Source organism: Hipposideros armiger, unplaced genomic scaffold (genome assembly GCF_001890085.2).
Source record: "Hipposideros armiger isolate ML-2016 unplaced genomic scaffold, ASM189008v1 scaffold_125, whole genome shotgun sequence".
Taxonomy (NCBI): Eukaryota; Metazoa; Chordata; class Mammalia; order Chiroptera; family Hipposideridae; genus Hipposideros; species Hipposideros armiger.
Genome location: NW_017731475.1, coordinates 1,775,755 through 1,789,795, shown reverse-complemented (window position 1 = coordinate 1,789,795; position 14,041 = coordinate 1,775,755). Strand labels below are relative to the sequence as shown.

The following is a 14,041-nucleotide window of genomic DNA, read 5'->3' as shown; positions in this document are numbered from 1 at the left end:
CTTGAGGTCACAGGAGGAAGTCATATCCAAATTATGCTAATCTGTAGGTTATCAAGCAAGATTTATCAAGCAAGCTGAGTAACCATTAAAATTAACTGTATTTTGCTACAAGTATACCAAATTTTCTTCCTTCCTTCTTTCCTTCCTTCCTTCTTTCCTCCCTTTTCTTCCCACTGCCCTTCTCTCCCCCTCTTTTTGTCTTTTTTTTTTTTTTTTTGCCAATAAGAGACTAAGCAGATTGTTTTAGCATTGGCACACTGGACCAATCCACTAGAAACTGGAATTATCACAAGAAAGCCATGTTCTTTCAAGAGTTGTTTTCCAAACAAAATAACTATGGGTTTAGTGGTGGAGGAAATAGGAATATTTCAGATTCTTTGAAATAGCTCAAAATTATTTTTCAAAACATTTGGTTTTGGCAATATCTTCTACATCACTTTTTTCCCCCCAAGAATTTCTTCCTACAAAACTGTGGAATGGACATGTGAAGACAAATTTAATTTTTTCATTCTTAGTTTAGATTTCCTAAAGTCATTTCCTAATCAAAGTCATATGAAAGGTACTTTTGAGGGATTATAAACATTTAGAAAGTCTTTCCTTTTATTTCAATTTAGACAAATAAAAATAAACACTATAAAAATATGCATGGCCAAAAGTACATGAAAAAGTGCTTAATACCTTAGTACAAGAGAAATGCATATCAAAATGGTATGAGATATGACTACACTAGAATAACAAAGATGAAAAATGTTGACAACATAAAATGCTGGTAAGAATGTGGACTAACCAGAACTCTCATACTTTGCTTATAGGAGTGTAAATGGAAAAGTTAGGCAAAAACAAAACAAAATAAATAAAAAAACATTAAATATACGTCCTTCCTGTGAACCAGCAATTCTACTTCTAGATAATTACCGAAGAGAAATTAAAAGATATGTCTCCAAAATGTAATAAAAAATGTTTATAAAATCTGTATTCGTAATAACCAAAATCAAGAAACAATTCAGGTGTCCACCAACAAGAGAATGGATATATAAATTCTGGAATATTCACATTATGGAATACTACTCAGGAATAAACAATAGATGAACTATTGATACCTACAATGTCATGAATGAATCTCAAAATATGCTTAATGACAAAAGATAGAAACATAAAAAGAATATAGTGTACAATTCCATTTTTGTGGAATTCTAGAGTAGGCAAAACTAATCTCTGCTGATAGAAATCAAGTTAGTGGTTGCTTCTTGAGGAGGTACTTTCTGAGATGATGAAAATATTCTATTTCCTGATGTGATGTAAAATACATGATTATATGCAATTTTTGTAACTGATCAAACTGTACACCTAAGATTGGTGCATTTTACTGGGTTTATTATACTTTGATAATGACTTATTTAAAAAAGTGAAGGGAACTTCTAAAATTTAAAAATCATTTGAGTGTATTCAAAATAAAAAAATCATTTTAAGTAAAATGCCTTGGTTGAAGCTTGAAAATTTTGAATGCCTATCAGATGCTAAGTTTTGGATTGTGAAAATAATGTAGTAAGTATTTATGATACATATTTTATACTTATGGCTCAGCATTTAGTACACAGTATCCTTCACACAGACAGTTCCAAGTTAACGTGTTGGATGGATGAATGACAGCCATTAAAAAATATACTTAGGTTTTCCTTATTTTGTTCTGCCAAAGAAGATGAGAACTTCATTTCCAAGTCTGTGCCTTTTTTCTGCCTACGTCTCTCTCTTTGTGTATCTCTCCAGTTTTCTAAGCCAGTGATTCTCACACTTCAGTGGGCATCAGAGCCACCTGGAGGGCTTCATAAAAAAAAAAAAAAACAGGTTCCTGGGCCCCACCCTCAGAATTCCTGATTCAGTAGGTCTGGAGGGAGACCCCAGAATTTCCATTTCTGACAAGTTCTCAGATGATGTTCATGCTAATGCTGCTTGGTTTAGGGACATTTTGAGAACTACTACTTCTAGCCCTTCTTCAATTGTCAGATCAGAGATCCATTCTTTTCCAGTCCAAGAACAACATTTTCAACTTTTTTCGAGTGTGTTTAAAAATAGGTTTATTATTTCTCTAAAAGTGTTTATGCTTGTAAAAACTTCACACTGTACAGAAAATTGCACAGAATAAAAATCACCTAAAAAGGCCATGCCTAATCATTTTTAATACTTTGATGATTTCCACAAATCTCCCACAAATGTGTACAAACATGTATACACACATAGTTTTACATGAGGAAATCATGCCTCATTGTAATTTTATACTACTCAATGGAAAATGCCTTTCCATGTGAATAAAGTAGGTGTACATCATTAGTTGTATTTGGTTTTATACATATATGCGTATGTATATATATATATATATATATATATATATATATATATACACACACACACACACATACATATACACACATATATACAAATATATGTATATATGTATATATATGTATATATATATACACACATACATGTATATACACATATATGTACGTATATATGCTATATCAACATTTCCAATTTTTAACAGTCTTTCTTGTCTTCAGCCTCATCCTCTAAGCTATTATTATACTTCTCCATGATACCCGCTCTTTGGATAATTCTCCCTTGTAGTTTATTCTTTGGAAAGAACAAAAATACCTGTATATGTTTTCTATTCAGGTAGGTGGTAACTTCCTTAAGGTTAGAGCCCCGACTTAGGTCTTTTCTTTCCCCACACCCAGAATAGGCTGGACAGCTAAGAGGTGACCTGTAAATGCTGATGTTCCTGATATTTATACGTTCTTCTAAAGCATGTACAAACATTATTAAAAGCAAGCACTAATGTTCAGATGAAAAATAATGTCTTCCATCATGATGAGTTACCTGTTATTGGGACACTGACTTGGCAATGTCCAGTCGTGGTGTGGATTAATGAGGAAGCCCCAGGACAGGAAGACTGAGCTCGGTGTCAGAGTGCCAACCACCAGCTGAAGAGGTTTGCGAGAGCGTGTTTTACCTATGGAGGTAACATACAGGTTAATTCTGGTAACATTTAATATATTTTTATATTGGGGTAAAACGCATAAAGATGACTTGGCAAGAGTGTAAAACTATTGAGCTCCTTTTCTTTTCATACAGCACACAAATATTACTAATTCTTTGACAATGAGTTTAAGCATGAAGTAAAGGAAATATCTTTTTTTTATAATTGTGTGTGTATATGTGTATGTGTGTAGTTATGTATATAGGCATACATGTGTACTGTATGCATATAAACTATATCCAACTATACCTAGTTCTTAATTTCTTGTGGGTCAGGGATGAATATGGCGGTCTTGGCTATTACCAGTCAAATATACAGACATACACATACCCATATACATATTCATGTATACATATATGTGTGTATGTATCTACACACACTCCTCACTTCATTTCTTTTGCAGACAAAATAAAATCATGCTTATTGGTTTTTTTCCTGGGAACGTGAATTAGTGTGAAATGACATCTAAGAAAGGAAAAGAAAGCTTATCATATAGGTTGTAGGTTATTCTTTTTCTTAAAACCTATTTGTAAGTATAAAATTCCCATCATAGCATTGCAATAAGAATATTTTTTTACAGTGAATATCTAAATGGAAAATATGCACACATTTTTAATAATGCTGGAAGAGTAGGAATAATATAGGAAGCACAGTTGTTTTTGATGGTACCAGCTGGACTTGGGCAATGCCTAGAGTGATGCTGATAAGCCAGTGTAGATTCTTTTCAAGTATGTAGGGGGTGGGTTGGCATTTTCATTTATAAAAATATTTGAAACTACAGGAATGGAGACAGGGAAAAAGAGCAGGGAAGATCCTTAGCCATGGAAAGCAACACTGGATCATAAAAAAATACATAAAAAACACCTAATAAAATGACATAGTGCTAACATAAAACATACATGCTTTGTATTCCCATTGGATTCCCCCTTTCATTCACAGAGGCTATGTATGCTGTATTTGCCGTAGGAAGAACCTATGTTACCTTAATCTAATGCAATGGGAACTGGTAGGTAGAAAGGTACCCATTGTGTGAGCTTGGGGGAGGTTATCTGAACTAAATGTCCTTGAAAATTGTGCCATACTGTTGCTTCTACTAGATTTAAGTTCTATAAATTGTGATTCCAGTGAAAAATCTTCTAAGCCAAGAATATATATAACCTAGTGGTGACAAATTGCCTCACTGTAACATAGCTGAATTTTTAAAAGATATTTGAAATAATTTTCAAGATAATGTTCGAGGATAGTTATTGTTTACTTGTTGTAAACAATACATGTTATAAACATGTGTTTATATTTCTCTGTATATTTTTCCAGATACACCTGTAATAGTACCTTGTGTGATTGTGATTAAAAGGGTCCAAGTCTGGCCCCCAAGGAGGGCAGATTAGAATCTGAGATGAGGGTAAGGAGCACATGTAGTTTGAAAAAGCCCTGAGGTGATTCTAGTATGCCTTTCTCTACCCCTGAGTTGATTTTCACTGATGTAATACAACTATCTCATTTTACAGATGAAAAATAAGGCCCAGAGAAGTTTCAAGGGTGTTCAAGGTCACACCAAAAGCAAGGTCAAGACTCAAACTTTGGTCTCCTGAATTGGAGTCTGATTTTCTTTTTATTACCTTATTGATTTAACTCACAATGTATGAAGTTAATGCCACTTAGAGACCAAAGATACATTCTTCTTTTCCCAAAAGAAACTTAAGCTTACATGACAATCACATAATTATTTCACTAAGTTTGGATCTTAATATAAAAAGGGTTAAATAATTAAAATTTGTATGGTAGATGCAAATAAAAAATGAGCAGAAGCTAATCCATTAGTCATTACATCACTCTCAAATTCAGGTTACAAAAACAAAAATGACATCAGTTGTCTGAAAGGAAAGGTGGGGCAGTATACCCTGAGCAAGATGAAACAATTTCCTGAGCTTGTAATCACAAAGTGAAAAATAATTTCTAAGGCCAGTGTCATAGAAGTCTCCAAATGAAGAAAGTTGTAAAATGCTACTAAGGTGTAATCACTCTCTTGACTTTCCTTTTATTGTTTTCTATATTTGTATAATGATCATATTTGCATTAAGAAAGAGTTCAGTGAATTTAAAATCACAATCCTACGGAGCCAGACTCATGCTTCTTGACTTTATTGTTATATATTTTGAAACAGAGTCTTGAAATATTGAGAGTACATTTATTTTAAAGTGCACAGAAAGTTGCCTGGACAACTATCATTAACAAGTTTCAAGGAGTGATTGAAATTTCACTTGTGTTTTGGGATGATATAAAAGGGCAGGAAAAGGAATTTGAATTTTTCAAATTGCTTGACCATTTACTGCTTCTCTTAAAAGAAGTGGAAACCAATAGAAGGTTGGGAGGGGAGGGGATTGTGGCAACTGATTTCTGGTAACCAGGCTTGGCTGATACATCTAGAAGACGGAACACACAGCTGCCAACGGCCCATTTGCCAGGTGTACTTAAAGATCCCTATGCTCTCCCCACTCATTTCGTCCCTTTCGAAAGATATAACAGAAAGCAAAAAAAAAAAAAAAAAGATCCTTTTTTGTGTGGCATCCAGTGTATTATAAAAGATAAATGTGATTAGGAAATAATTATTTTGAGAACAGTTCACAGTAGAAAAAGAAAAGCAAAACAAAATCAACTATCTACAGAGTTAGGAAAGTATGATATCTGGTGGTAAAAGCATATTCACAGCTTCTGCTGGTCCTTTCTTATAGCACTGGCCTGCTTATTCGACTTGAGAAGACATTTTAGTAGTGAAACTGGGACAATTTTAAGGAGGTATTTTAATCTTTCTTAAATCATGTAGAAGTGTCTCATTTATTCATTCACATGGTATCTTACATTCCTGTTTCAAGACTTTCTATCCTTGGGAAGATGGGGGCTGTGTTGCTGTTTTACAAAAGGAGTCTTTCCTCAATGTTTGACTAAATAGAAGAGATTTAGAAGGGAGAGATCAAGAGTAAATAAAACTAAGTTCCAATCCATTAACACACATATGAATGAGTTATGCTTTTGAAATGTAAACAGTCTCCTTCAGCTAAGGTTAGACATCAAACTTTGTCCTTAAAATCTGAAAGGCACAATAGCAGGTATGAATTCATATATTGCAAAATAAAGACCGATTAACAGGAGCAACTCTCAGCGAGCAATTGCCAGAGACCAGGCCCTGTCCTATGTTTCGCGTATCCATGAACTCATTTAATCCTAACAACCATCCTATTACACAGCAGAAAAGAGGCAGGGAGAGCTTCAGCAATTTGCCTAAAGCCTTGCAGTTTGTGTTCGGTCATGCTGGGACAGGATCTCTACCATCAGGCTATGCTTCTAATCTGTTGACCTGGGACCGGCTGTGCAGATTTTATATATATACTAATCTACATCGCTAAAGCCTCCTCAAGGCACTGGGCTTCCATGGGTAGAAAAGTGATTTTTAAAAGCCATGGTTTAAAATGAACAAAAGAGTAAACAAAATGAACGAGAAATACCTGAGCATGACTTCTTTTGACTTGGAGGAGGAGCAGGTCGCACAACAATCAGATATTTAGGCTCTGCATCTGGAAACAATAACGATATTATTTATCAGTAAAATTCTTTGAGAACGAGCAGTACTCGCGACAGCACACCCATGTCCTGACTCAGTGTTCCCTGGCTTTAGTCATCGTAACCACAGTGAATGAGAGGACCCAGGAATTTAGAAAGTTAATACTTCTTGAGGCAGTTAAGTTTAGTTCCATTTTTAAAATGAAAATTAAATCCAGATTTTCAAAACCAAATGGACAGGAATAGGGGAAAGGTCTTAAAAGAATCTCACTAGACACAGATTTCATGCCACATTTTCATCAACCCTTTTCTCTTCAGAGATTTTTTAAAAATCAGATCATATCTATTCTGTTTTCCTTACAGAGGGTCAGTGTGATACTAAAATCAGAGAAGAAAAATCCTATTTGCATAAGACGCATGGGTCATGTCACCTATTGTATTACCTGAAATTGCTCAGTTTGTGGAAATACGAATATTTATAATGTCCTATTTTTTTATTGTTTCCCTAACTTCTCAGCCTGTTATAATATCTAACCAGTTATTTTCATGAACAAGTTTTAAACAAAGTCACAATTTTAGGTGGCTATAATTTTCACCTAAAATATGCCAATGGAAAATAAATTAACAGAGAATCTCTTTTTAAAATATTTAGGTTTTGAATTAAATGATGTTTAAACAATCAGCATGTGCTAACTCAATGAGCTAATAATTTATCAAATAATATTTTTTTTTTTTTAGTTTCCAAGATGAATAGTTGGTTTAAATATATATATAAATAAGCCAAATACACTTTGGGCACACTACATAGCATTTTATAAGCAGCTCTACTGGATTAACTAATTGATGGATATTACCTACAATATTTCTTCAGTAACTGGATCCTGAAATTCATTGGCCTCCAAGTTTCAGTTGGATGCTGTAGTCAACAAGAGTTCACCTCTACTTGCTCAGGCAGATCTCACATCTTTGTTTTGTTTTCATCCTGGGTTCAAATATCTCTCCTCAATGAGTTTGGAACGAAGGCCATCTCTGCCCAAGGCTTTACAGAGCTGACCTCATCCTCAGTCAGAGGCAACCTGGCAATTCAACCGCCTTTAATGATTCCAGCTTTTGTCTTTTTCTGGACACCCCACACAGCCCTATTCCTGCCTCAGTAATTACACTGCATGAAGTGAAACAGGCAACCTCTTGAACAGACCTTGGAGCTTTACCTGTTTATTTTATAGTTGCCTCATGACCACAACACAGATAAAAGAGCATTCATTGTGTTTCAGGGTCTCATGTGTTTGAGCATATCTTGTAGTGAAGCTTATATAAGGAATGCATGACCTAAGTCAAGTTTCCTAGTAGCAATACAATAACCATTTCCTCTTTTTATGTGGATATAAAGTGATATAAGTATTAAGAAACTGCCTTGAAAGTTGAGTACTTTCTATGTGCAGGATGTTTAAGCATTCTGCATTCATAACTTAATTACTCCTCATGGCAATCCTGCCTGACACATATTATCACCCCAATTTGTAAATGAGGTCACTGAGGCAGAGTCAGCTTCATGGGCATGCAATATGTACAGTTAGTTGTACAGGATCTCCTGCACAAAAGGGTTCCAAGCATGGTTTAATAATCTGCTGTCGCCATCTTGAAGTTCTTCATACTTTTGCCTTTGAATTTGTATTTTGTGAGGGAAAGTTGATGGGACAGTGGAGCATGCGTGTGAGCAGAGCAGATAGGAATGATGTGCAAAACTGACGTCCCTTCCATTCACATAAGCATTCCAGGTGCCCCATCAGACTAACGTTCCATAGGATCTAAGATGCCTGGGAGCTCAGCAAGACTCAAATGTAGAACAAGGTAAATGAATTCCATCTATGACCAAGTAACAGGGCATGCAGTGGGACACTGACAGCTGTGAGGCCACACTTTCCATTCGAACCAGAACTTGGTTCACTGTAGAAGGAAGGCAATGGCATTTTAAGAAACCTATGACCAAGGAATCCTATCATACCCTTCCCCATTCCTGTTACTTCTTGTAATCACCAACCACTTATGCTGAAAATGATGGTGTAGAAGGAAAGGGAAAGTTAGAGCAACCTCTAGGTTCCTGTTCTTTTCAGTTCTTCCTCACTCAAAAGCAAGTCAAAGGGGGAATATTGGTAAAATGTGCACATATCCTGAAGCGAAGTAAAAAGTTTAGTTTTGTGTATTTCCACTATTCTGGTAAGAGTGAAATACACATGCATGTAGGAACTACAAAATACAAACCTGTGATTTTAGTGATTCTGCTTAGGAGTTAAAGCCTTTATATATGCATTTAAAGCTGCACAATATAAAGATAAATGGTAAAATTCATGCTAATAATTTGAAATTTTAATTTTTCTTTACTTAAATGACATCACATAGCAAATAAAATGACACTAAGACAAGTTGAGAGAGAAACAGTGAAAGAAAGGAGAAAACTTTATATTAGGACTTTTAATGGCAATTTTTTCCTGCTTTTTGGACCAGGGCCTTCCATTTTTATTTTGTACTCGACCCTGAAAATTATGTAGATATCTTAATCTAGTCTTCAAAGTACCCTTTTACTAAATCTCAGGAATTCACTTCTAGAAAGGAAAATTAAATCCTTATTTTTCTTAAATTGTTCTTATTGTGGCAAAGTCTTTTAGAGCTAGCCTTTTATTTTCTTTCTTTGATACACATTAATTCACTATGCCTCAGTGGGTTTTAAGAAAAGACCCGACATACTAGAAAAATAATATACATGATCCATGACATATGGTTATACAAGCAATTTAAAAGTAACTTTGGTCATGATCACAGTCGTTCTGCAATAAAGCAAAGGCTGTTACACCAATTACAAACTGGAACAGATGTTGGGATTTGCATGCATATGCTGGTTCTCACTGCTCATTAAAAGCTTTCAGCATTCATGTATTTCAGTAGACTTTGCACTTAACTGGGAACACAGACATGGAAAAATAAAATAACCAAAAATCTAGATTTCTATTTCTGTTCTTCACTACAAAATTCTTTGTGGATTTGTAGCAAACTGGAAATGCATACAAGTGTATCCTGCTCAGAAATTCTGGCAACATGCCAAAACCCACTGCTTCTTCATTTAAAGAATGTGTATAATTAAAATGGTAATTTAAGAGAATTCATGTAGAATGCAGTTACCTTAACAAATTTTTCACTCCTGATCTGTAAGCCTATACAATGTTTCAGACTAACTAAATTTAATTTGCTTAATATTTTAAATGCCCTGCAGTGGAGTATAGGGACAGCTTACTGTTTAAGGAAATTGACTATTGAAATCCTTTAAGGTACTAGATGTTTTGGTAATACAAATAATCCTCTCATAATTGTTTTTATATCCAAGTAATATTCTATTGTATATATGTACCATTTCTTTATCCAATTATTCATTGAAGGGCACTTGGATTGCCTCCTTACCCTAGCTATTGTAAATAATGCTAATTCCAGGTGCATTTGAAAAAAATGTATAGTCTGCTGCTTTGGGATGAAAAGCTCTAAAAATATCAATTAAATCCATCTGGTCTAATGTGTCATTTAAGGCTGCTGTTTCCTTGTTGATTTTCTGTCTGGATAATCTATTCATAGATGACAATGAGGTGTTAGAGTCCCCTACTATAACTGTATTACTGTCAATCTCCCCATTTATGTCAATATTTGCTTTATATTTTTAGGTGCTCCTATATTGGGCACATAAATGTTTACAAGGGTTATATCCTCTTGTTGGATTGATTCCTTTATCATTATGAAATGTCCTTTGTCTCTTAGTATAGCCTTTGTTTTAAAGTCCATTTTTCTCTAAGTAATGCTATCCCAGTTTTTTTTTCTTTTTCATTTGCATGAAATGTCTTTTTCCATTCTTTTACTTTCAGTCTGCATGTATCTTTCAATCTGAAGTGGGTCTCTTATAGACAGCATATGTATGGTTCTTGTTTTCTTATCCTTTCAGCTATCTTACGTTTTTTCGATTGAGCCATTTAATCTATTTACATTTAAAGTGATTATTGATAGGTACATAGTTATTGCCATTTTATTATACATATTTATGTTTTTTTCCCCCTCTTCTTCTTTTTCTTTAAGAAGTCCCTTTAATTTTTCCTCTACTGGTTTAGTGATGATGAACTTTAGTTTTTTTCTTGTCTGGGAATTTCTTTATCTCTCCTTCAATTTTAAATGATAGCCTTGCTGGGTAGAGTAGTCTTGGTTGTGGGCTCTTTCTTTTCATCACTGAATATTTCATGCTCTTCTGGCCTGCAAAGTTACAGTTGAGAAATCAACTGACAATCTTTATGGGAGCTTCCTTGTAAGTAACTAGTTGCCTTTCAATGCTGTTTTTAGGATTCTCTCTTTGTCCTTAACCTTTGTCATTTCAATTATAACATTTCTTGGTGTGGGTCTGTTTGGGTTCATCTTGTTTGGGACTCTATGCTTCCTGGACTTGTATGTCTATTTCCTTCACCAGGTTAGGGAAGTTTTCAGTCATTCTTTTTCTGTCTCTTCTCCCTCTGGTATCCCTATGATGCAAATGTTGTTACACTTGCTTCTTTTTTTTTCTTTTTGCTGTTCCAATTGGGTGTTTTCTGCTACACGGTCTTTCAAATTGCTGATTCAGTCCTTTGCTTTATGTAATCTGCTGTTGATTCCTTCTACTGTATTTTTCATTTCAATTATTGTATTCTTCATTTCTGACTGGTTCTTTTTTGTGATTGCTATGTCCTTTTATATGCTATCTCTTTGTTGAAGTCCTCACTAAGTTCCTTGAGCATCCTTATAACCAGTGTTTAGAACTCTGCATCTGGTAGATCGCTTACCTCCATTTCATTTAGTTCTTTTTCTCATGTCTTCTCCTGTTCTTTGTCATGTTTCTTTATTACCTCATTTTTGTTGCCTCTTTGTTTCTATGTGTTAGGTAGATCTGCTTTGTCTCCCAGAATTGGCAGGGTGGCCTTATGTAGTAGGTGTCCTGTGTGACCCAGTGGTACAATCTCCCTGATCACCTGAGCTGGGTGCTCCAGGAGTGTCCCTTGTGTGGGTTGTCTGTGCCCTCCTGATATAGTTGAGCCTTGATTTCTGTTGGCATGCCAGTGATTGGGATTAAGCATCAGGCTGGCTGGCTGTGAGGACTGACCAAGACTGCAGTGTATGAGCTGCTGTGCAGAAGCTCACCTCACAGAGCAGGATTTGCCCCAGTGGGCTCCTGTGCCTGTTGAGACCCCTCTTTGTGTGTGCTGCTAATGGGGCTAATTTGATGGTTCTCTGCTGTGGTTCCCCTTGAATAAAGTCTTCCTTGCCATCTTTAACAAATGCCACTGAATAATTTCTTTAAAGAAACTCACTCATAAATATCAGTGCAAAAGATCCTAGAAAATATATTGACAAGCAGAATTTGGAAGCACATAATACAATAATATATTATGGCCAACTGTAGTTTATTCTAAAAGTGTAATATAAGGAGGAAAAAATAAGCCTATTTCCACAGGTGCTGAAAAGGCATTTGACAAAATTCAATACCAATTCTTAATAAATAAAAATTTAATGGAATACTTCCTTAATATGATAAAATAGATCTTAAAACAGTGGAACCACCTTTTTTAAATGTTCAGGACTCTACATATACATTTCTGTTGAGTAACTCTCCCTGGTTTTATCAGAAAATACAACCCTCATTTTTTGTTTTCCTTTTATTACTATATGTTTTTTAAATGTTATACTATGATTCTAGTTTGTAACCTGTTCCAGTTTTTCTATCGAGCAACTAGAACATGAATTAGGAAAACAAACCAAGAATGATATAACCACCTATATTATGTGTTATTTTATATCAATGATGTGAAAATAACTAAAATGAAGCAGTAGGTTGAAGCATTATTGGAACATTTTCACAAAAGACCAGCCTTACCAGAATTATGAGTTAGAACAATCTTGCTTATGAAGGCCCCATATTTGTTTCTATGTTAATTTCCCTGAGTTACCTCCTCATTTTGCCAAATATGCTTATCCTCTTCATCTTATTTTCATTAGTTCTCCGAGGGAATCACAAAAGCAACCATTTGCTACTTAGTGTGAATGGATTCATGTTAATACAGTACCCCTACTCATTACTTACTCTATTTTAATTACACAAGGACCCATCCTCTACTAAATATACACAAGGCATCAAGCAACAAATGGGGAAGACCTTCCTAATTCCTTTCCTCTGTCCCTAACACCTTAAGGTATAGAGAACCCCCTTCTCCATAAGCTAAAGACAGCTAGCTTGCAAATGTCTTTGCAGAGATTAGATCTGTGGAGGGTATGTAGGCTTTCCTCTGGCAGGAGTGGGGCTAGGTACCAGTCTGTTCACACTATTGTGCTCTAATGGTCTGGGTTCCTTTGAATCCAACGAGGGAAGGCAGACATCATCTCAGATACTCTTTAAGGCCCAGAGAGAAATTTCAAGATCAAAATAAATTTCCAGGACTTATCATGGGGATTACCTCTTAGACTGTGTAGATGCCTGACCAATGTGCTATACACCTGAAGCTGAAGTAGAATAATATTGTATGTCAATTATAATTAAATGTGTGTGGTGTGTGTATGTGCATGTGTGTAGTCATGGGATGTGGAGTATAGCATAAGGAAGATAGTCAATGGTATTGTAACAGCTATATAAGATGTTAGAGGAGTAGTAGATTGGGGGAGAGGAGTTATTTTGTGACGGGTGTAAATGTCTAACTATTATGTTGCTTTGTACACCTGAAACTAATAAAAAAAAAAAAGAAAGAAAATTAAATAAATAAATAAATTTCCAGGTGACTTTAAGTCCATTAAAGACAGCCCAGAGGCAGATTTTGTGAGTAAATAGATTTATTTTTTAATGTTTAAAAAACAAAACAGAGGTGCGATTATCCCTGTTGTTATTTGGAAATTTAGAAAGAACATTAAGGCTTAATCTTCAGTTCATCCCCAAAAAGGGGGGCACCACTCCCTCTAGGTCCCCAGTGGAAGAGGCCAGAATCTCCTCTTGTTCTCCTGAGGTAGGTGGAGCTTTAAAAATGTGTCCGAGATGGAGAAGTGGACACCTTGAGCTGCCACCCTAGAAACTCAGCAAGGAGAACACCGGGTACTGACCCAGAGGGCTGTTCACAAAAGGGGTCTCCTCTGAGTGGCTATGTCAGCCTGTGCTGGGATTTGGGCCAGCAGGGACCAGATACAATGATAGAGGACCAGCACTCAACCAGGTTCAGTGCAGGGGAGGAGGCCATGAATGGAATGAGGCCAGGACTCTTCCACTGCATGTGGAAGCTGAGTGGACCTCCATTTGGAACTGTACCAGTTCCTTAGGGTTTTGAAAATTGAGGCAGACGGGAATGGATAGATACCTAATGAAAAGGTATTTGATTTTCTACTAATCTAGCAGGTGGGAATTTACTG

At 35.5% G+C, this 14,041-nt stretch overlaps 1 protein-coding gene across 1 annotated transcript in view; it reads right to left on the bottom strand.

The window, feature by feature from the left end:
• Positions 1 to 14,041, bottom strand: part of ABI3BP (ABI family member 3 binding protein) — a 256,944-nt gene that overhangs the window by 155,466 nt on the left and 87,437 nt on the right. The window contains exons 3-4 of the mRNA XM_019648327.1: positions 6,541 to 6,609; positions 2,878 to 3,010 (exon numbers count right to left, since the gene is read on the bottom strand). Coding sequence (XP_019503872.1) covers positions 2,878 to 3,010; positions 6,541 to 6,609 — 202 coding nt within the window. The remainder of the gene's footprint in view (positions 1 to 2,877; positions 3,011 to 6,540; positions 6,610 to 14,041) is intronic.